At 39.0% G+C, this 23,922-nt stretch overlaps 1 protein-coding gene and 1 long non-coding RNA gene across 2 annotated transcripts in view; one reads left to right on the top strand and one right to left on the bottom strand.

Moving 5' to 3' along the window:
• Positions 1–23,922, bottom strand: part of LOC127526220 (uncharacterized) — a 388,781-nt gene that overhangs the window by 130,180 nt on the left and 234,679 nt on the right. The window lies entirely within an intron of this gene.
• LOC114669269 (inositol 1,4,5-trisphosphate receptor type 1-like) overlaps positions 1–23,922 on the top strand; it is a 186,557-nt gene that overhangs the window by 13,125 nt on the left and 149,510 nt on the right. Inside the window, exons 2-3 of the mRNA XM_051920995.1 lie at positions 20,496–20,602; positions 22,060–22,130. Coding sequence (XP_051776955.1) covers positions 20,511–20,602; positions 22,060–22,130 — 163 coding nt within the window. The 5' untranslated portion in view covers positions 20,496–20,510. The remainder of the gene's footprint in view (positions 1–20,495; positions 20,603–22,059; positions 22,131–23,922) is intronic.

The following is a 23,922-nucleotide window of genomic DNA, read 5'->3' on the forward strand; positions in this document are numbered from 1 at the left end:
TTTATCCCGTATTTTTTTTATCATTTTTTTTTTAAAGCAGCGTCTCATGCAAATCATCCCACACGCATTTTATGAAGATGCCTCCTTTCCTAGTTTTGATTGGGTAATACTTGATGTCATCGTTAGTTTGATTGGTGTTTTTAACTGTCCAGTGAGGAGGGCGTGTCTTTTAAGTACAGTCTGCAAAGTGTTGGCACTGAGATGTGGCGTCAGCGCCATAGTTGAAGCCCCTAACGTTGCGGTCAGCAAGTCGGCTAACATCCGCCATGTGCCGTCTTTCAGTTGCGAGAAGCAGATCATAGAATGGTTGAAACTGTTGCCCCTAACGTTGCGCCACGGCGTGTGGTTCGTTTATACCTCGTGTCTTCTCATTAAACTTTTATCTCGTGAATATGTTATTGCAATCCGCAGCGGGAGCGTTTCTATAAACTTAATTTAAACTTACGTTTTACACCGTGCTTTGTTTCCCTTATGAACATGCTTGTATGCTTAACTCGCTCCGTTCTCAATTGTTTAATTAATTTTTTGCTCTTCGCTGTTTGCGGCTGTTCCTCCATTTCCCCCTACTTCGTTCTTTTATCTCGCGAATATGTTATTGCAATCCTTAACGGGAGCGTTTCAATAAACTGATTGAAAATAGTTTTGCATTTACCTTTTTAGTAAAAGGCGAGCTTTTAAGCCTGAGAAATCACCCCGTAAATGCACACGTTTAATTGGACATGTGTTAATATGTATGGTTACACAGTATTAAAAGACAGTGAACAACGTCAGTTACCGTTGTTCCCGCGTTTGATAAAAGGTGAGCTTTTAAGCCTGAGAAATCACCCTGTAAATGCACACGTTTAATTGCACATGTGTTAATATGTATGCTTACACAGTATTAAGACAGTCAAAAATTAACGTCATTTACCTTCGTTCCCGCGTGTGACTCGTGCTGTAAATGTCTTCCTTGTTTTTAGTTCACGTGATTACGTAGGAGGCGTGATGACGCGATACGTGACTCCGCCTCCTCCATTACAGTGTATGGACAAAAAATATGTTCCAGTTATGACCATTACGCTTTGAATTTCGAAATGAAACCTGCCTAACTTTTGTAAGTAAGCTGTAAGGAATGAGCCTCCCAAATTTCAGCCTTCCACCTACACGGGAAGTTGGAGAATTAGTGATGAGTGAGTCAGTCAGTCAGTCAGTGAGTCAGTCAGTCAGTCAGTGAGGGCTTTGCCTTTTATTATTATAGATGTGTGTATGTATGTGCCTCATTGTAAGTAATCACAACTCTGCTATTGCTTATGCTTGGGCACTGTTCCTGAATTACTCAAACAATATTGGATCGGCTTTAACTGGCGATTGCATCCCATTTACTTCCATACTGTTCAAAACGTTTTGTGCTTTCGCTTAATTTATTCTTTTTTCATTCTGTACCAATGAACATTATCTTTGTTTCGAAAGAACACAAATATGATTTGCTAGTTAGTTTTCCAAAATGAAGTATGCTTTTTAGCAGCTCTGCTAACTTCCCATCTCTGCAATTGTGCACTTTCATTAATGCATTACATCTTATACGATTTGCCTCGTGCTTTAAAGTATTATGAGTTCAGCCTCACAGTTGTCTGGCTGAGGTTTTAAAGTTATGAGAATTTTGTTTTGTAATAAATATATGGAGCATGTTCTGTCATTGTTGCAGAGTAGCCACATGTACAGAGAACCTCACTATTAGAACCTTGCTTTTATTGTGACAAGCAAGTTTAATTTTTTTGAATTGTGGGATTGTCTGGGCATATTCATAGCTTTACAGTGTATAATAGGTGTCAAGAATATGTGTGGAGTGACTGTTTCTCCATGTTCTTTGATTTACACAACTTTATGAGAATATATTCATGTAATGAATTTTAAATAATTTTTAAGTGACCCATTCAACTAGGGCAGAGGTGTCTAACACATCGCTCACGAGCAACTGGTAGCTCACAACCCCTTTCCTAGTAGCTTGTCAAAGGGTTAATGAATCCTACATAAATTTGAAAACTTGATTAGTCAAATTAGGGGTGGGTGATCTTTCTTTCCTAAAAATCATATAGTAACCCTTTTAACACAAAATCACGATCCACAATCTGAATTGCAATGTGTTTTCAATGTGGCATACGCTTAAGAGAATATCCAGACTCACTCATCAAGACTTAAGTAATGCTTTATTTTAAATATCAAACAAAGATACCAAAAACATTTGTAATTGCAACAATTTTCTGGGAGAAATGGTGCATTTTCTGGGAAAATTCTAGGGGTGCCAGTAATTTTGGCCATGACTATATAGTTGCAGCTTGTGTACTTTCACAAAAAGATTCTGTTTTAAGACCCTCTGACCAGCTGGTGCAGTGAAGCATTTCATCTTGCAAAACATGAAAGCTTGTTAAGTGCACTTTTACCTAGCAAGGTCCAGTTGGTTCAGGACACCTTTTAAAAAGATGTAAATTTTAAACTTGTTACTGGCAAGACAAAGGCCACATTTTATTCATTTTACTGGTTTTTCCATAGCGCCTGGAATGTACCCAGAAGCAGGCACGTCACATTTGAGCATTGCCCGACACCAAGAATTGCACTGCTCTTACTGTGCTCTGAGTGCTGTAATAGTTTCAGCAGACTGGCAGGACAGATGACTGTCCCAATTCTGATGTTCAAGTGACCACTCCAAAGCAGATCTTTACACATTGGATTGGTCCATCTGAGTGATGTGTGTGGCAGATCCAAAACAAAATCTGTTCAAAATGCTGGCAGAAGCCATTCCTGCATTAGTGACAGGACAGCAATGATTATTATTATTATTATTATTATTATTTTTAAATCCTAGCAAAATAAATCAACATTTTAAAGTTCATAAGGTAGGGGTGGGGCTATATAATAAGCTAAACCTATTTAGAAAAGTTTGAACGTTGGATATATCAAAATACTTTTTTTTTTTAAACTTTATCAATGTATTTTTATAATTGAAAAGTTTTTATAAATTACAATTAAACAAATCAAAGCAAGAACTCATTTATGAAATACTGTTTTAGAATGAAACCTGTGGTAACTGTGCAGAAATCTCCTAAGTCCCTAATGTGCCACCTCTAATATTTTCACACAACTTGGAATACAAATTAAATAGCCAGTAGTAAAGTGTGCCAAGTGTCTTTGAGAGTAGCAAAGCTGTCAATACATGAAGTACACAGCCAGCACAAGTTTGTTGGGAAAGGAAAACACAAGGTGGCATGTTGTGCATGTAAAATGCATAGCACACGTCACTGTGTCAAACCAGACATGCATGGAGAAATGAGAATAAACATGTGCACGCCTCTGCTGTTGAACCGTGTGGGTGTAATTCATTGTTTGAGTGTATGTGATTCAATACATGTCTCAGCATTTCATGATATACTTTTTTTTTTTTTCCCCCTTCCTTAAAAGGTACTGTATTCATGGCCAAGTACCATGTTTCATCAGTTCCATGTTCACAAAGAAAGCCCACTGTTAATTCTCACATTTGCATACATCGTCCGGTCTGGAGGAACATTGTGAGTGAGCCTTCTGTTTTATCACATGTACTGCAGATTGCTCGCCTTATGTGTTTCCCTGTTTCCATGTCAATTTGATGTTGGTGGTGTACTTTGTATTCCAAGTGTGCAAATATTGCAGTGTGATTTCAAATGAGTTTTACTTTTTTTAGCAAACTGAAATAACTGGTACACTCCTAGCTTTCAGATTAGTGTTTACATGTACTGAAATTTTAAATGCAATACAGCATGGTGGTAAGTTGGCATTCTGTTACCTTCTGACACAATGGGGCACATGGTGGTACAACAGTGCAGATGGGGGGGGGGGGGGAGGACAGGAATAAACATTGGGCTTTCGTTGTGAAAAATGGAAGAACTGATGGGATGTGGTACTTCCCCATTTATGAGGTTGCTTATAGAAAGGGGGGGGGGGGGTGGTTTGAGTACCTCGATTTTGAAATGTTGGTGCACGTACTGAATCACATGCTCATCAAAATGCACTTAAAATACATTTTAAAATCTAAAAATGTTTAACTTCTTTCATATCAAAAAAAGAAAATAATGTCATGCTGCACTCCCACCACTTAACATTAAATCTGTTCAGTCATCATCCAAGTACTCAACATTCTTTTTCATCTTCTATCCTTGTGTGCATATTACTGGCTGGATGCATTCCTGCTAAATGTTGGAATCCATAAATTATTCCTAACATCTGGACTAAAGTGAGCTGGATGTGGTCATTATTTCAATGTATCATCACTCAGCTTTTTTCAGACTTTTCAGTGATCTAAAACATAAACTTCATTTGGATGACCTTGTATGAAACCTTTTTTCATGGAGGAGCCATAGAAGCCCCTCTTGCAATTTTTTCCCTGTCTAGAAGCTGGCCTGTATTGGCTGATGGTTCCTTTATAAGGCACTTTTCCACCATTATTGCCAGTAAACATTTCTAAAGTAATAAGTTAAACTGTTCACCACTGTCACTGTGTCCATTATTTGACCCAATGGTTCATTTTTCCTAAACATACTTTTCTGAGCTCCAGCTTCTCAGTGTAGTGCCAGTCTGCCCTGTCTTAGTGACTAAATAGTGCATAAGGTTGACATTCTCATTTTATTACTTCGCGTCCAACTGCTGAAACAGGTTAAAAAAAACAGATTATGTGCAGGAGGGAAAATAAGGGGAATGTTGAGTGCGTTGTGTGGTGGTCCATATACAGCCTCACTGTGCCCCCCTGTATTGTGGCAGATTAAAGTACAGAGATGTGTCTTCCAGGGGACAAAGCACCCTAACCCTTTTCATGCTGGACTGAGGCCTTTGCTCTTTTGTTAAAGGCCAATGGCCGTAAGCACTCTGTTGAATTAGGTTTATCTCTGTGGGGACAAATATCTTGCATACCCACTTCAAAACAGCTTGTTGTTCCCAAATAGTATGTGTAAAACAATTTAAGAACATTACAGATCATTCAGACCAGCAAAGCCTGTCAACCTTATCCACCTAATTCCTCCAAAATCAAGTTGAATTTTAAGTGTCTGTGGAATTCTCCTGCCACCCCCCACATTACTTGGCCAATTATTCCATGTGTCAATAGTTCTGAGTGAAGGAAATGTTTATAATGTTTATGTGCAAAATTAACCCCTAAGGTTACAACTGTTACCCATTGTCCTTGATTAATTTTAAAGCATCAGTCTTGATCAACTGTAATAATTCATTTCATAATTTTAAGCACTACTTTGTCACCTCTTAAACTAAAAAAGTGATCCTTCTTCAGCCTTTCCTCATTACTTACACCCTCATTCCTGAAACCAGTCTAGTGGCTCTTCTCTACACTTTATCTAATACTGCTAATGACTCATTTAAAAAAAAAAAAAAAAAATGAAATTACAACTGCATGCAGAACTTCAGGTGAGGTCACGCTAGTGAGTTACAAAGCTTAAGCAATTCCTCACGTGATTTGTACTCCACACATTGTGAGAGAACCAGACATCATGTTACCCTTCTTAATGGTTTCTGAACACTACCTGGAAGTTGATTGGGACAAGTCTAATATGATTTCATCTTGCAAGGGTTACTTTCAAATTTCAGGCCTCCCATTGTGCATTCAAATCTAACTTTTTTTATTTCCTACATGTAATACTACACTTGCATTAAAATTCATCTGCCACAAATATGCTCAAGCCTGTATGCTATCCAAGTCCCTCTGAAGAGTGCATAGAAATCCAGTTAAGCCTGTTGCTCCTTTCTGGAGAAAAGACCATCCCTCGTTCTCCAGCACAGTGTCTGTTCTGTGTTGCTATTACCAGCTGTCTCGATTTCAATTCTGTTAGCTTGATGTCACCATTTTGGTCCCTTCTCCAGGTGGTTCTTGGTCTGTCTTGCTTCCTCTTTCCTTGTTAGTTCCAGGTTAAGCCCTGGATGTTTCCTAGCCAATACAATATTGTCTTTAACTCCAATCTGATAATCTAGAATCCAATAAATTTATTTTAATCTGTAAATATGCTGGTTTAGTTTCTGCTTTTGTCTCAAAGGGTCACTTGTGCAAAGTCGATATTGGGCATTTGCCTTCCAACTAAGGCTGTGATTTTTCTGGTGTCTGATATTAAACTAGTCTAACCCTGTATTTGCTGAATCAAGTAATACATAAATATATATAAAATATATAATTTCTTTCTCTTCTGGTTCATCCTGCTTCCACTTCAAAACCGACACGGCATTTCTCGATTCCTATTTGTCCTCTTCCATGTCATGCACTATACTGGCCTGCGGAGCGTAATACATCCAAGTACTCGAGGTGCTGTCACAATGGTAAAGTAGCTTTACCACCTTTGTGGGAGCCACCTGTGTCTTTACAACAGCTTCTTACACAGCAAACATCAGAAGCTAAAAATTATCGTGAACACATTCGAGACTACAACTCTTCACTAATGTTTGCTCCCATGGGTGCATAGATAAGTCCACCTCCTGGCCACAGACCATACTGTTTTAAAATACACTGGCAAATTTATCACCAAATCTCCCCACTATATGCTAACACTTCTACATCTCCAGGATATGGACAGTTGTATATTTTTGACACAGCACAAGCTACTGAAGTACGCTTACAAAATAAAGCAAACTCTACATGCAGTGAAAATGTACTTCTCCAACTAGATTCCATGCTCAGAACCATCAACCCCTTCGCTAAATCATACAAACGCATGCATGAAATCGCTCAGTCCAATCCAACAGCATCTGTACGAATGGTTTTCAAGGAAAACCCTAGGCAGGATTTACGACGATACAATGCCCCGACATGTCACACTGATGTTGCAGCGATTTTCGTCTGAGAAGATGGCAAAATGCCTGCCAAAAGGGACATTTGCATCTGTTCCATAGGCAACTCCTGTGAACAGATTTCCGCGCTCAATATGAATTGTGATCCTATGGTTTACCCACTTTTATTCCCTTACAGAGACCTTGGCTAGCAAAGATTTACAACCTGATCCCAGTAAAAGAACCGCCAAACGAAAAAGGCTTTCTCAATGCCAATTTTATGCGTACAGATTAGCAATGAGGAATACATTTAGTATTTTGCACTCCAGCTGCAAACTTAACATACACATCTACGATGTACTGTTGGAATAAACAGTCGAGACACGCGCCTTCTATCTCAGATTACATCAACAAGATCTGTGCGTGGAACTATCAGACGCTCTGCAAACAAACGCTGAAAATAACGTATGTGTAGGCAAAATGATTGTATTACCGTCCACGTTTCCAGGAAGTCCAAGATACATGCAACAAAACTATCAGGGTGCCATGGCCATAGTGCGTAAATTCGGAAAGCCTGATTTATTTATCACTTTCACATGTAATCCTGCTTGGCCGGAAATTCTACATGCACACTGCGTCTTTCAAGAAGTATTTTTCTTCTTGATTTCTGAATTCCTTTCTCACCATTTTCCATTCCTATTCTTACATCTCCGTATTCTACGGCGGGCGTCAGCTAGTTTTCAATATTTGTCCATGGGTGATCTGAAATGAATTCTCCTCCTCCTCCCCCCTCAAGGAACAGCATTTCATACCTTTGGCTGAACCAAACACAATAGGCAACTTGGGGCTTTATTTCACAAACTGAGCATTGAGTAAAAGCTTTTTTTTTGAGTGAGGTTTTCTTCATGGTTGGAGCTTTGAAATGACAATTAGTCTTGTGTTGCCTGAAATTAGAGAATTCAGATAAATGCTGCAATCAAGAAAAGCGCACCTTCACAGGTAGAATACCTGTGCTTGTCCCTGGCTCTGTAGGGTGCAGAGTAGCTTGGGTTTTGGAGAAACTAGGCGATATGAAATCAACAGTAAAATGCATCTCTTCCAGCAGTACTAATAAGTAGATGGTTTTTCTGTTTTACTCACAGAGCGATAGACATGCTAGCTGCCTAGCCTAAAGGCTTATCTTCAAAGGGGCCAGCTTTCTGCAGTTTTTAATATTTTTTTTTTATTTTTTTTTTTTTTTGCAAGCAGTCCTGAGCAAAGGAGAGTAAAGTGGATCTCTGCTTAGTATCTGATCCTACGCAAGGGGGTACTCACAGCAGAGTCTTTATTTAAATCTACAGCTGTTTTCACACACAAGATGGTGCATTTTTAGCACTTTATCTGCTGCCTTATCTATTACATAAACACTGGTAGATGCACTAGATTGCTATTGTTTCATTAAATTGTACACTTCTGGTAGACCTATTCAAGAAGCAATGTACACGAGTCCATCTTAATTGCTCCTTTTTCATTATGGTGAACCTGTTCGTTGCAACTTTAATTTGTGAGAAGTTGTAACTCGTTCCATTGCCTCATCATGCACCAGGAAAGAACCAGCACCAAATCTGGTACCATTCCATCTCAGGAATTTCTTGCAGATATCAAATTTGAACACCAACTTGAGTGTCCAGTCAGCTTACCCTGCACACCTGTTAGCCCTAACAAATGTTTTAGACAAGAAAAATAGAGTGGGGTCGGTAAGAACAAATTTAGCATAGCTAAGGGGAGTGAGAGGCAGGACATAGCTGCTTTATATGTATCAAATATATAACCAGTAGCACTTCTAGAGTTATTCAGTAAAGTCCCAATGCTACCTCTAAAGGCCGTGTCACATTAGGTTGCTTTCCAGGTTTAATTTTTTTTTTTTTCGTTCTCCCATCGCCAACTTCATATATATGATTAAACAATTGCAGGCAGTCACAGTGTGCTCCTATGTCTTACAACTGTGTAATGTGACATACCCAGTGACTCAGTCCAACTAGTCTGTGGCTTGTCTCAACCAGTACTGGTTTTATTTTTGTTTTACGTCATGTGGCAGGCTTGTGTGTGTGGGTGCTAAAAGCCAATGACAGCTCACATGGAAATACACTGCATGAATTGTAGCTACGGGCAATAAGGAATGTGGGCGTTTCAGACCTCCAAAAAACAAAATATGTGGGGGGTAGGGGAAAGAAAAGGGTAAAGATTGCAGTTCAACTCAGTACCTTTCCTGACTTGGCACAGGACGTGGCTCTGTCTGACAGCACGTTATTGGCTGTCGCGAAAAAGGGTGTAGTTCAGTTTTTTAAAAATATGACACTGTGCTGGAAAGTCATTATGCAGTCATCTAATTTGACTTTCCATGCTACAGTATTTTTAATTGTGTAATCTGACGTACTCAAGTGGTGAGTTGGACAACTGCTGTTCAAGTTTGTCATCTCCGACTAAGCTGATGTCGCATTACACAACTTTTAATGTGTTGGAGGCAGATTATCCTAACAAATGTGTGTAGCTAAGGCTGCTCAGAACAACCCAGTTCATTTCTAGAAATTGCATCCTAAATGTGTAGTACTTTTTACACCACAAAAAGTACAATTAACTTCTGTATCGATACTGACTTTTTTGAACCTCTATACCAGTACTAAAACTGTTCTGATGCCAATAAGTGATAACTCCAAAACCACAAGCCATCTTAGTTAAACCTCCCTGATGTACTGCACTACGCACACATCAAAGCAATAAAGGGGATGGTCCCTTGTGAGGTGGTCCCAATTCCGTCAAAGCAATTAGTAGTCAGCCTGTGGTTTCATTTTAATGAAGTCGGCAGAACAGATGTTTTTTCTATGTATACAATTTGCGGGGGGAGGTTGAGGGATTGAGAGTAAAAGGTAATGTTTACTTCCAGAACCAAAAATCATGAAATGCTGTTATTGTACTATTCTTTTTTGGTACTTTTCAGAATCTGTTTACATTGCAACCTTAAAATAAAACAGTCAATCTTTTGTGTGTAAACAAAAGAGCCCTATTTTTTTAAATACATAGAGGTATCCACCATAATAAAGACAATGGTGGAAGGATTAGAAAATCAAAAATACCAAGCAAGGGTCTGAAAATTGATCTTATTTGCCTATGCTGTTAAATGCCAGCAAAAGCAGCTTGATAGTGAATTTCTTGCACCTTCTTAGACCATGTGAACAAGGTTTATAGCTGTTATTCTAGTGACTGTTTTTGCATGGTGGGCACGGGTGATTGAAAGTAATTGACGTGCTCATCAGGAAACCAAAGCCCTGATACAACTAGGCTAGAGCTGCTAAACCAGACCTGTGTGGTTATGATAACTGATGGTGTTTTTTCCAGAAAAACACTTTGTGAGAGTGGTCAGAACGAGGCGAGAGGAAGCAGTGAAATGGGGTGCCTCAATCTGTAGAGGAAAAGGCTGCTGCAAGGGAAAAGGATTGGGTACATAGTATTATACCAGATCAGGGGTGGGCAAAGTCATTCCTGGAGGGCCGCAGTGGCCGTGGGTTTTTGTTCCAACCCAGTTGCTTAATTAGAAAACAATCCTTGCCAATAATTACGTTTCATGGCTTGTTAGTGCTTTAACTCTGTTATGTCAGGTCATTCTCATAACCTAGATTTTTTTTTTCCATTCTAAGGATATCATCCAAATACTTTGAAGTGTAAAACGGATGAGTAATTCTCAATCCTTCACTTTTTTTATCTTCTTTCCTTCCAACTATTTAATTAAACCAAATAGTGCATGATAAATACACAGGTGTAAAGGGTAACAAGCAAAATGGATAACTGCTGGTTTCTTGTCATTTGCATCTTATTGCTAATAAGTAGCAATTAAAAACTGAGAATGCAGCTGTTTAAGACTTAAATAAACAATAAGGGTTCAAAATCTTAATGAGGGAGATAACTAAAATGATGCAGAAGTGTTTCTAGAGCAATAAGTGCTTATTAAGCAATTGGGTTGGAACAAAAACCTGTAGCCACTGCGGCCCTCTAGGAATGACTTTGCCCACCTCTGTACCAGATCAATAAGCAGACCACATCAAATACAAAAAAAAAGTGTTTTACATTGACTACTTAGGCTTCAGCCTGTCTTGGACAGTTAACTGTGCACAGCTAGTTCTGAAATAATGGGTTTGAAATCGAACCATGTCATGTAATGTGACATTGGCTTGAAGTGGCCATGTTGCATGTTTAAGGAAAGTGTGTTTGGGTTACTTTCCTATCAGGCAAATCTTGTTCATCTATGTTGTCTATTTAAACTTGGCTATTTAAGTATGCCCTTGTTTTGTGAGGGGTTTCTGCATACTAGTGGAGTTGCACATTCCTTTGACTAACCTCTACTGGGTTTTAGGTATTATTTATTTTTAAATAAAACTTCGTAAGAATTTTCCTTGGCTGACCATTGTATGGATCCCAGGATGGAGAGCTGTCACTGCGGCTTTCATTATCCTTTTTTGATGCTTCCTTTCTTATTGCAAAGGTGGTTCTGTTGTGGACTTGAATGTTGTTGGCAAGGCATTACTATGTAATTTGATTAAATGTGGTGTAGTTCCAGATCTAAACAGCTGATTTTTTTTTTTATCCCTTTTTTTTAATGCTTCCTCGATCACATTTGTCTGACTGTTGCATGCTGACATAGCTGTGCAGTGTGCTCATTTGTCTTCACACTGTCCTCCAACATAGGATTTGCTTCTGCTTGTGAAAATTGGCTCTTTACAGTATGTATAACAGTTTTGAGACTGAGACCTTAATAAGCAATTGTTGAATCTTGATATGAAATGCAAAATTTATACTAATAACCACTGGCCAACAAGCATTTTGCTACTGGGAATCTTTTACCTGTACTTTAACAAATTTCACTTGCTGACTTCAAATCTGAAAACCGTTTTCGTCCAGCACGTCCCGTTTTTTAGTTATGATATTCCAGGTCTTGGACAACTAGGGTGACTGGACAGTAAAGGCGATACGTTTCAGCATTTAAGACATAAGTTTGATCTCGAGAAAAGTGAATGCAAAATTAAGGAAGGTGTTTGTTGGCCCTGAAATCCGTGAACTGATGCTTGACGATGAGTTCAAAAGGAAACTGAAGCCCACTGAACCAGCATCCTCATTCGTGCAGGTTGTCCAGAATTTTCTTGACAGTCACAGAGCAGAGAATTATAATGAGCTTGTGGAGAATATGCTGAAAGTATATTAGCTTACGTGAGCCAGAATGTCACTGAAGATACATTTTTTACATTCTCATCTCAACTTTTTTCCACCAAATCTAAGTGATGTCATAGATGAGCATGGGGAAAGATTTCATCGAGATATAAAGGTGAGGAAAAACTGATATCGCGGGAAATTTACTCCAAGCATGATGGGTGACTACTGTTGGTTCTTGCAAAGAGAGACGGATGTGCAGTACAAGCGCAAAAGCGAGTGTCTCCAACATTTTTGGACACGCTGACCTCACTTTTATATTGAGGTAAATTGACATAAATATACTTTTTAATGTGTCTCTGGTATCGTCTTCTGGTTTTGGTTTCAGAATAAACGCATCAAAATAATTTTGGTGGGATATAGTCCAAACTCCAGATATCATGTTGATATATTGATATTCAAAAGTGTCAAAACATCAATGATGTGTATTTCAAAAACCTGACGTGCTGGCTTAATGCTGATTTTTATCATAGATGAAATCATTGTAAAAAAAATCTTAGAGCTGCTTGGAATTTCCCAGTAGCAAACAAAAGATATTTTTTGAAGACCAGTGTAACGTATTTTTTTTTTTTTTTTTTTTTTTTGGTTTGGGGTACCTAACTTAATATTCCACCTCACTACCTATATATATATAAATAAATCTCACTTGACTGCTCAAGGATTTTTAGTGGGACTACCCCAGAAACGATGGTTATTTACAGGCAAAACCTTTAGTAGTTTTTCACCCCTGGTCCATGAACGCTGACACGCTGCTCATACTGAACCAATGCCTAACGGCATGTTCCTTTTTCGGCCACAACAAGCTGGACCTGCTTTATTCAAATGTTAATGCCTTCAAATGTATATCTGGACAGGTCTGACTGGCTCACTGCCACCTATACCTCTGTTATTGATTGCACCAGTTCTTCAGTATCCAAGCCAAAAGTTCTTGTTTAGGCCCTAAACTTTAGGGGGTGGTTTTTTTTTTTTTTTTTTAATATATGTATGTGTATGTATGTATATGTGTATGTATGTATTCTCTCGAGCTTTTGTAGTTCTAATTTCCCCTTTGGGACAAATAAAGTACACCTATCTATACAGTATTCTTTTGGTGCAGTATGTTTTCTTTGAATGATAAAAGTTCTCTGGCAGAATCTGACGCAAGACAACAGCCAACAATGAATATAGGACACCAGTCAATTGCTGAGCCTACTGACACCCCCCAGGTGTGGCCAATTACGAAATAGGTTAACAGAACTTGCCTGGGTTTTGGGGATTAAAATGGAATATTGCAGTACTGGGAGGAAAATCCATATAGAATTAGGGAGACCATGCAAATTTCACACAGATAATGTCTGGGCAGGGGATTTAGACCTAGACTGCTGCTTCCATGAAACAGTAGCACTAACTAGTCTGGCACCGTGAGAGTTTGTTAGAATGTTTTAGGAACTTTGGTTTTTATTAACATGTATGGTTTCTTGACTGGTTTTCTTTGTTTCAGTTTGAAGTGCTTTTAAATTGTGAACTGCATTTGAACATTTGGTGCTTGTGGGTTTGTGTATAACAGAATTTGCAGTGGGATTTACTCCCATACACTAATAAAATGGGGCAGGTCTTTATAGACGTATGGGATTTCAGAGAAGGGTTTTTAGAGCATATGGTCATCATGGACTGCCTTATCTTGCTATGTAGAGTATACTGTATGTAGATATAGATAGATACTTTATTAATCCCAAGGGGAAATTCACATATTCCATCAGCAGCATACTGATACAAAAAAACAATATTAAATTAAAGAGTAATAAAAATGTAGGTAAAAACAGACTAACTTGGAATAATGTTAACGTTATCCCCAATCTCCCCCCCCCCCCAATTCCGGTGGAATTGAAGATTCGCATAATTTGGGGGAGGAACGATCTCCTCGGTCTGTCAGTGGAGCAGGACAGCGACAGCAGTCTGTCGCTGAAGCTGCTCCTCTGTCTGGAGATGACACTTGGTGGATGCAGTGGATTCTCCATAATTGATAGGAGCCTGCTGAGCGCCCGTCGCTCTGCCACAGATGTCAAACTGTCCAGCGCCGTGCCTACAACAGAGCCTGCCTTCCTCACCAGTTTATCCAGGCATGAGGTGTCCTTCTTAATGCTGCCTCCCCAGCACACCACTGCATAGAAGAGGGCGCTTGCCACGACTGTCTGGTAGAACATCTGCAGCATCTTACTGCAGATGTTGAGGGACGCCAGCCTTCTAAGGAAGTATAGCCGGCTATGTCCTCTCTTGCATAGAGAATCAGTATTGGCAGTCCAGTCCAATTTATCATCCAGCTGCACTCCCTGGTATTTATCTCTGTCGGCTTGTCCCTAAGGAGCAGAGGTTGGATGGTGTTGAAGGCGCTAGAGAAGTCTAGAAACACAATTCTTACAGCACCACTTCCTCTGTCCAAGTGGGAGAGGGATTGGTGTAGCATATAGATGATGGCATCCTCCGTTCCCACCTTCTCCTGGTATGTGAACTGCAGAGGGTCGAGGGTGTGGCATACCTGTGGCCTCCGGTGGTGAAGCAGCAGCCGCTCCATGGTCTTCATCTCATGTGACGTTAGAGTGACCGGCCGGAAGTCGTTCAGCTCACTAGGACGTGATACCTTTTGGGACTGGGGTGATACAAGATGTTTTTCAAAGCCTCGGGACTCTCCCCTGTTCCAGGCTCAGGTTGAAGATGCGCTGTGGAGGACTCCCCAGCTCCAACGCACAGGCCTTCAGCAGTTGTGGTGATACTCCATCTGGACCCGCTGCTTTGCTGGCACGAAGTCTCCTCAGCTCTTTGCTCACCTGCGCTGCTATAATTGTGGGTGGGGATGTTTCTCCTATGCTGGTATCAGCAGAAGGATGGGTGGAGGGTGTAGTACTCCGAGGTGAGAGTGGGTTAGGGTAGTCAAACCTGTTAAAGAAGTTTTCAGTTTTTTTTTTTTTTTTTCCAGTAACTAAAAATACTCCTTAAAAGTCAATACTAAAAAAAGAGGGAGGATAATTTCACTAATGCAAACTCTTAAACTGCTTTGTAACACACTTTTGAAATCAGATTTGTTGGAATATTACCAAGGCTTGACCTTTGTTGTAGTGTGATTTGTTTGCATCAGGTATATGGACAATATTTTAGCTGGTTATTTTGCTGAAGAATACCATTTATTGCACAAGTGAAATTATTTTGAATTTTCCAAATCTTTCCCACCTTGTTTCAGATTTGTGTTAAAAGGAAGGTGGGGGAGGGAGGGGGACTCATTTCAGAGTTACAAAATGTTCGTGTGTGTGTGTGTTGGGCTGTTTAATGAGGACACGTTTCTGGTCTTAAAAAAAAAAAAATCTGGTAGCCGACTTCACAAACTCTGCAACAGATTAATTTGCCCAAAGGCCCACTTTTAGTGTTAAAACGCCACAACTAAAACTTCAACCCTTTATAGGGGAAACTAAATCTGTTGCATAAATATGAAGGGGGGGAGGGAGGGGGGGTTAAGTAATAGCAAGCTAATTGAGTTGTTCGTAGCTTGCGAATACACCAGGCTTTGCATTTTAAAGCGGACATCAAAAGGCTTCCATGAATTCATTTATTAAATGTAAATGGCATTCCTCATCCTATGAGCTCAATTGCAATTCACAATAACAAAAGTGAAAATTAACACTGATTTGAAAAGTGACAGCAAATCCATTTTTTCTCCCCATCTTAATTTTTTTTTAATATATAACTTTACAGCTTGGCTTCATTTTGGAAGCTTCAACCTCAACTCCATCCATCCATTTTCCAACCTGCTGAATCCGAACACAGGGTCACGGGGGTCTGCTGGAGCCAATCCCAGCCAACACAGGGCACAAGGCAGGGAACCAATCCTAGGCAGGGTGCCAACCCACTGCAGGACACACACAAACACACCCGCACACACTAGGGCCAATTTAGAATCACTAATCCACCTAACCTGCATGTCTTTGGACTGTGGGAGGAAACCCACGCAGACACGGGGAGAACATGCAAACTCCACGCAGGGAGGACCCGGGAAGCGAACCCGGGTCTCCTAACTGCCAGGCAGCAGCGCTACCACTGCGCCACCGTGCCGCACCTCAACTCTTAAATTCAATACTTTGGTGCCTCCTCAAACTAATTATGAAGTGACAAGAAGTGGTAGACATTCAACATCAACCCGAAACTGATGGTGCATACAGCAGACTTCATTATAAGCCAGGCTTGCTGGGTTAGCATCCACTCCATGCACAATGTTGAAAGTGTGAATTTTAAGTGTTTGAATTCTGGGATTCTGGCCTTTGGTTGTTCTCGGGTCACTGACTCCTGACGTGACGCAGTTGTATTTCCAAGATTAATTTAATGAGCATGCATGCTTTAGTTGATGTATGCAATTGTGTGGTAAGTGAATTGGGTCAATAAGCAGTTCCCAACCTTGAAGACTCCTCTGTTTACCAAGTTTGTAAGCAGTTTTTGCACTTGTGTTGACTCTGTTTCATCCTTCCAGGTTTTAAGGCTAACAAACTGTGCAGGTGGCAGCAGGATTATCCCACCTTTCATGTCCGCAAGACCATTACTTTTACTTTCATACTTGCCATCAGTTCAGCATACTGTCAAGGGAGATAGTTGTCCTGAATTGGGAATCTTGGCTATTATAAAAGGTACAAGAAAAAAGGTCAAACTCTGTTTTGTACGCTTTTCATTTCGTAGTATTCAGTCTTTGAGGTACCTTCATCTGAGACATAGTAGAATCTTGTGGCTCTTAACCGTTAAAAGAGCCACATTTCTGGACTATCTGCACTGTATTTAACTGGTAGCTAAAGCTTCAGACTTTTTCTGGGAAAGTTAGGCTTTGCTGGCTGTCACACACCTAAAAAGCCAGCTTCAATTTTCTCTGTCACTAGAGAGCATATTCAGCACAGTGGGGACTGCAAGTTGTCCTGAATGGAAAGACCTGCCTATCACCTCTGTGTTCTTTTTCACTTTCTATATTTTGTTAGAAGTTACTGAATAATCTGTGTTCTGGCTGAAGAGTTTCATAAAATACTATTGTTTTCACTTATAGCTATTGCTTGTTCACAGAAATGCAGCAGAACATCAAGCAAATACAAACCCAAAAAGAGACCTTGCAGTAATTAACAGTTGAGGGCTTCCATATAGAAACGATTGAACACCAGTATAGCCTTGCAGTTATCACAATCTAAAGGTGTGTTTATACTCTCTTCTGTACACTTGTTCTATATATAAGAATTCCCACATCTCAAGTTTTCTTTGTAAAGCTGGAATGGAATATTTGGCCACTCCAGTCTCTGTAGCCGAAACTGATCCTTGCTGAATAAGTGGTCTCCTGTAAAAAAAAAATGTAGTGTTTTAGACGTGTTTGTTAAGAGAATACTTTCTCTTTAATTCTTGATTCAGCCCTTTAGTATTCCACCTCACAGAGTTAACTGTTTGGTCATGAAGATATTGCTTCTGAACTTTTGTCATTTTGTAGTCTTAAGATGAGGCAGCTTTGACCATAATTTCCAGTTTTACCAGGAGTTATTGCCATGAAGCCTAATGTTATGTTGGCACTTATAAGAATTAAAAACATAGATTAGAAATAGCTTGCTGTCTTTCTCTCTCCCCCCACTAACAGTTGTCAATATTTAGATGTGTTGGATCTAAATCTACTACTTTTAAGTTAACTACTTGTGATCAATTCTGTTGTATTTTATATTTGTAATTAAGACCACTTTGCACATGTTTGTCATTAATCATTTTTGTTTTCTTTTTATCAATGTCAAAAAGGCCGAATTATGTACATGGAGATTCAATGTTGTATAAGAATAAAATGTGAAAGCTTCCACAGGGATGCCTACTTTTTATAGGCACTGTCTTTCCATTGTGCTATTGTAAGTTGATTATGTTGCTTCTAATGGAGCAAAATGGTGTGATGTGCTACAAGAATAGTAATCTACCACCATTGACTGTTCATTAAGCAGTGTTATCTTGTTGAGTATTACTCCGAACAGTGCTGTAAGTGGATTAGAGATTAGTGACTTAATGTTTCCTGTATAGACCTTATAAAAGTCATGCAACATATGAACAGTTTACATTTAATGCCCTGATTTGGCTAATTTCTGAATAGTCTAAATCATGGAAAATTTGTACAAAAATTTATAGTGTATTTTTAGTCAGGGTGACTTCTGTTTATCTGAAAATCCCATTGAAATATATTATTCCCAGTCCTGCTCAAATTGTGCAGTTGAAAATAGTTTTTTTTGTCTACACTATTGAACTCAGCTTCTTGCTTATGGCCTGGCGCGCTGCATGTTATGAGAGAGATTAATGCTATTGGCTGCTTTCTGTGAAGGAATTGTCTCATCTCTGCACTACACCCTTTACTTGTGTCACCATGTACTGGTTCAGTAGTTGAAGAACCGGCTGGTATATCTGACACGTCCTGGTACTCTTTGGTTGTGGCAGATTGACACTGCCATGTCGGTGAATTTGAGCAGTTTGGAGGCTTGAGGTGCTCCTGTATAGAGATGTTGTTCATCAGCAAAGTGCCTTTGCAGAATCTTGATGCACCTAGCCCGAGGAGATTATACACAGCAACTCTCAGACTAAAACCGAACTAGCAGATTAAGAAGTTTTTAGCTGTGTGTGTGTACCTTGTCCACCAAAGGGAAGCTGGTATCCCTTACATATCTCTTCCCCACGGCTTTGACTGCATAGTTATATTTAGGGGTCTAGCACATCAATGGTGAACGTATGAAAATTGTACCTAGTACTACTATCCGTCAAATCTTCCGGTAGTGATTTACATTCACTAATGTAAGAGCATACTGTATATTAAGTGGAAAGCTTAATTAAATATTTAACTGGGCTTAAAGGTCTCATTTGTAATGAAATTGTTCATTTTAGAATTGTGAGAAATAGAAAAAAGGCATTTATATCCTGCAGTGACTCTCTTCCTTAATGATATAAACCTGCAAATCCCAGCACATCAGATAGCTTGCTAATTTTACGACTGTGTGCTGTCATGTATAGGTCAATAGGTCAAAGGCATGTGCTTAATAACTCTCACTTCTGGAATGATTATACGGATTGGTGGGTTGTGCACTTGTCGAAGCGATTGAAGTAAGCAACATTGGATGATGTATTGGTTGTCAAATGAGTTGGTTTAATGCATGCCTGCAGTTGATTCCAATATACCAGCATGACTGCAACCTCATTCCTACAGTTGGAAAGTATCAGGAATTCAAGATTTAACTTTATCCCGCCTCTTTGACATAAAGTTGAATAGGATCTGTAGGTGGCAGTGGTATGTGTATGTCTGCTCACTGAAGGAACCTGACACAAGTTTCAGTTGCTACAGAGGTTGTTTTTTAACCAAAGCCCCACCAAACCCCAAGGAGACTGGCTTGTATAAATGCTTTAATTGGGGAAATCACTTTTTACTAGTTTGATGCTATTTTAATGCAGGCTAATGTCGATGGAGGGAATTGCCATTTATTAAACACAAGTACCAGTCTAAATGCTGGCCATGGTGTATATCTGTTTGTAAACTCACTGAAGCACAATCCACTGAAACACTTCCTTTTAGCATGTCAAGTTCTATCCAACTCCAAGGTCTGAGCACATAAGCAAAGTTTAGCATTATTATTTATATAAAAAAAAAAAAAAAATCCTCTTTTGAAAGTCGTAACTGCATTTCAGAGTGTAAATCCAGGTGCTTGAGTTGCATGGAGCCAGTGTCTACCCTGGCAGGGTCTGGCACAAGGTATAAACCAATCCAATGCAGACAATACTTCCTTACACACCATACATAAATTCATTCTGGGCAATTTAGCACAACCTGTTTAACTTGCCATCATTGATCCAGTATGTCTAAGGGAAATCCAAGTGATCCCTGAGTAAACTACTGTACACATAAACGGTGTATCGAAGTGCAACAGTTTCTGTGAGGCAGGAGCACTAACCACTGTGCTGCCCTCTACCTGCAATTTGAAAATGTACTTTTTTTTTTTTTTTTCCCCCTTCATTCCTCTTAAGAGGATTTACAATCCAGTCATAAATCATTGTCCTCTAACTTTGAAGGATAATTTTGACAGTTATCGCTTGCCAGTATCTTTCTCTTGGTTGTCTGAAATACTGTTGTACGTAGCTGTTGGTTTAATCATTTCTGGAAGTGAATGTGTGTGTATGTGATCAGTCATCTTCAGTCTGTGATCCTCTGTTTTGAAACATTACATAATGTGAAGGAAGTGTTTTTAGCATTGAATGAATTATTTTTGATGTTTTAATCTTTAAGAAATATGTATATATTGAGTTGCTTGAAAAGGTAAAACTGCTTTCAGTTTTGTGCCTAATTCTTGTTCCGTATTTTGTTTCACTTGCATATAACATTCTGTTCAGTATACGCACTTTATAGTGTAAGTTGTGATATTTTGATGGTTTTAATGGTATATTCTAAAATGTCTTGATAGCTAAAGGTTGACTGTTTTCTTTTGCAGGGAGAAGAAGAAAAGATGTCTGATAAAATGTCAAGTTTTTTGCACATTGGGGACATAGTCTCCCTGTACGCTGAGGGGTCTGTCAATGGCTTTATTAGCACTTTAGGGTAAGTATTCAGCACTATACAGCATGGCTAACCCCCTATTCCCAAATGGAGAAGCTGTAGGCCCTAGATCATTCTACTGAGGAACTCCGTAAGGCAGTTAATATTTGCTTTTTATGTTGTGCTAGCTTAGCTAGTGTGGTATCTTTTTTTTTTTTTTTTTTTTTTTTTTTTTTTTGATCTGGATTTGACTTTGCATAGAGCTGTATTTGTATGACATGTTAACCTTTATACTGAGATTTTTACATTTGGATATTTTGAGCCTTATTTAAAGGTTTACATTTGACAAAGAAAAGGCTGGAAATAGTCTGAGCTGCATTTTCAGTTCTTGTTAAGTAAATAAACGGGCTGTTTTGAGCATCTTCTGTTGGATATTTCTAAATGTGTTCGCTGAACACAATCTGCTCTTGAAATTTCAGCTGAGTCTGAGTTCAGTAAAATGTTCTGCTTTATAAGTGAAACTCGGAAAGAAGTTATCTAGCAATATTCCAAAAAACCAAAATATTTAGGATTGAGAGATGCGGATGTGGATTCTAATGTGGGACAGATTTGAGACTTGCAATATTTTTGTCATCAATGAAACAACTTTATTACTTATTTCCAGTTGTGTAAATGAGACCTGCATATTCAAGAAAACAAGTTAGGCTGACTGCTTGACTAATGCTTATTTGCTTTAGTTAAAAATTTAAAGTTGAAAGCACATTGCATCAAGATTACAGAATTAATCTAGTCTCAGAGATTTATTAGTCCGTTCAAGGCTGGCCAGTTGATGCCATGTTCATTGTCTTCAGATCGAATTCACTTTTCCTCATTTTATGTTGCAGCCTTGTCCAAAAATTAATACTTTCCCCATATCAAGAAATACTCAATACCACAGAATGACAAAGCCAAAATAGGATTTAGATATTTTTGCAAAAATGTAATTGTTTTTCACCTTGGTTATTCTGGGGTATTGAATGCTTTGAGGGAATAAATGAAAAATGATTTTAGAGCAATGCTGCAACATATTTGAAAAGTGAAGGGGTCTGAATACTTTCTGAATTCATTGTTTATGGGTGTGAATTCTTATGAGTGGAAGCCAGTTGAACATTCTGGTCTTCTGATATTACAAGATGGGAATAAGTAGCTTTCTTAAATAGAAATTTTGGTTCTGGTCAATTCATGTTACTACCCCCACCATAGTATTAAAGTATTTAGAGGGATGTCACATTGACCATAGTTGTAAAACTGAACTAAAAAAGAGTGATATTTCTCTATGAAAAACGAACACATGATTCTTTTGTCTCTAAACTCGGACCTCCTGATATATAAATGTTTGATTGTTGGACATGTTTGCAGTTGGAAAGTAGAGATTTAGTGTTAACCTGCCTTTAAAGCTTCTCATTGCATGTGTGCGTCATAGGGAGTTTCAGGGCCTGCATATTTTTTTTTCCCTGTTAATCAGTTTGTTTTCCCTTTAGGCTTGTTGATGATCGTTGTGTAGTTCAGCCAGAAGCTGGGGATCTCAACAACCCACCGAAAAAATTCCGAGGTAAAGAACTTGTGATTAAATTTATTTTCAGTGCTACTTTAGACCATTAAATGTGGAATGTAATAGTGAAAGCTACAGAAAGGAATATGCATCTCACTGGGGGAAAAAACAAGGAGGCTGGCCTTACAATGTAGCGTGTGTGTTTGTAGTAATTGGTATCCAGATGTGGTTTGGGGGATTGACAGTTCAATTTCCTACCCTAATAGGTGTTTCTGTGTGCTTCGATGCATAGCTATGATAGTTACTATAGCCTTAGTGTTCTTTCTTGCACACATGGTCTGTTATGAACTGTAGGCGGTAGTTTTAATACACCCCAAGTATTGGTTTTTAGCCTATCTGTTGATATAGAAACATCCTTCAGGGCACTGCATGCTTAATTTGGGGTGTGTTCCCATCTTTTTATTAAATACCCAGCTATCTGTGTGTTAGGAACCCATCTAGGGTATCCTGGACAGTAACTCCAGGAGTTCCATAATGTAGTAAGCTACCTTTTCCTTGATAGTGGGTGTATGTCATAATCTTATAATTCCTGTTGGTGAGACCTAACATGGGTTACATCATGCTACAAAAAAATCGACTTGTTTGGCCACTTCTTAGATGTTCAAACAAGTTAAAATCTATTTTGTCTTCAGAGTCGTATTGGTAGCATATTGGGTAAACAAAGTGAGTTATTAGTGAAATTGCTCATAGCTTAACAAACAGAACAACAAAGTGAATATGTATACGTGTGTTTGCCCTGCAGGTTACGAACTCCCCTGTCTGGGCTTGGTTCCGGTCTTGTGCTTAATCCAGTTATGATAAAACCTTATGGTCATGAGATGGAATATTCTATTTTAGCAAATGTGTGGCTTAGGTGTGTGTGTATATATTGGTGATGCTTATTTTGTAATTTGTGCCTCTGACAATTGCATATAAAATCAATGAGTTGTCCAGTGCTTGTGGTGTTGTATTAAATCGTACATGGAGTACTCGGTGGGCCCAGGATCCTGAGTGCCCATTGTGACTAATCTGCTGTGGAGTCTCCATTTCTTTGACCAAAATGCTAGTTTAATTAAGTCACTATGGAGTCACTTTGCATCAATCTCCCTTGGAGCAAGCAGTTTCCTGCTCCAAAGTAGGAGTCTTCTGCTGTAGCCCTCACTAGTGCTGATTTTGGGCAGCTGCCAAAGTGCTCTGTTCACAATGCTTCCTCACAGAAGTATGTACACGATTTCCTGTTAATGTAAGCAGTGCAGAGCTCATCCAGCTGATTTTTGTCTAGAGGATTATTTTCAAGCACAAGAACAATATGATTTTTAGAGGATAAGAAGTACAAGGTATATGGTCAGGGTGATACCCTTTGTTGGTTATTGTCAGTGATGAGCCCTTAGCAAATTATGGTCAATTTTTTGTTTTTAAGAAAAAGGAAAGTTGGCCTTCTCCCACTGACTAGCTAGAGATGAATATTGTCTATGAATATTCAACAGCATACAGAAATGCAGGAGAACTTTTGTGAAGAAACATCTAGTTTGCAAGGTCCAAGCATAATTAAACCAAAAAGGGTGAAGTCAAATGCCACTGTGGTGGGAAATGTAGGAATAAATTGGCAATGACTAATCACAGCAATCATCATCTAATCAAACAATAATGTTAACAAATATGAACATGTTGGACTAAAATGAGTTTTCTGTGACCCTTTTTAATGCTGCAATTGAGTTCCAATACTAGTAGGTACCTCATTCTGGATGGGAATGTGTTTATGGTTCAACATTGGATTGAAAATATTGTATTGTTTCTTACTTAGGCAGTTTTG

This window comes from Erpetoichthys calabaricus, chromosome 18, assembly GCF_900747795.2.
Source record: "Erpetoichthys calabaricus chromosome 18, fErpCal1.3, whole genome shotgun sequence".
NCBI lineage: Eukaryota > Metazoa > Chordata > Cladistia > Polypteriformes > Polypteridae > Erpetoichthys > Erpetoichthys calabaricus.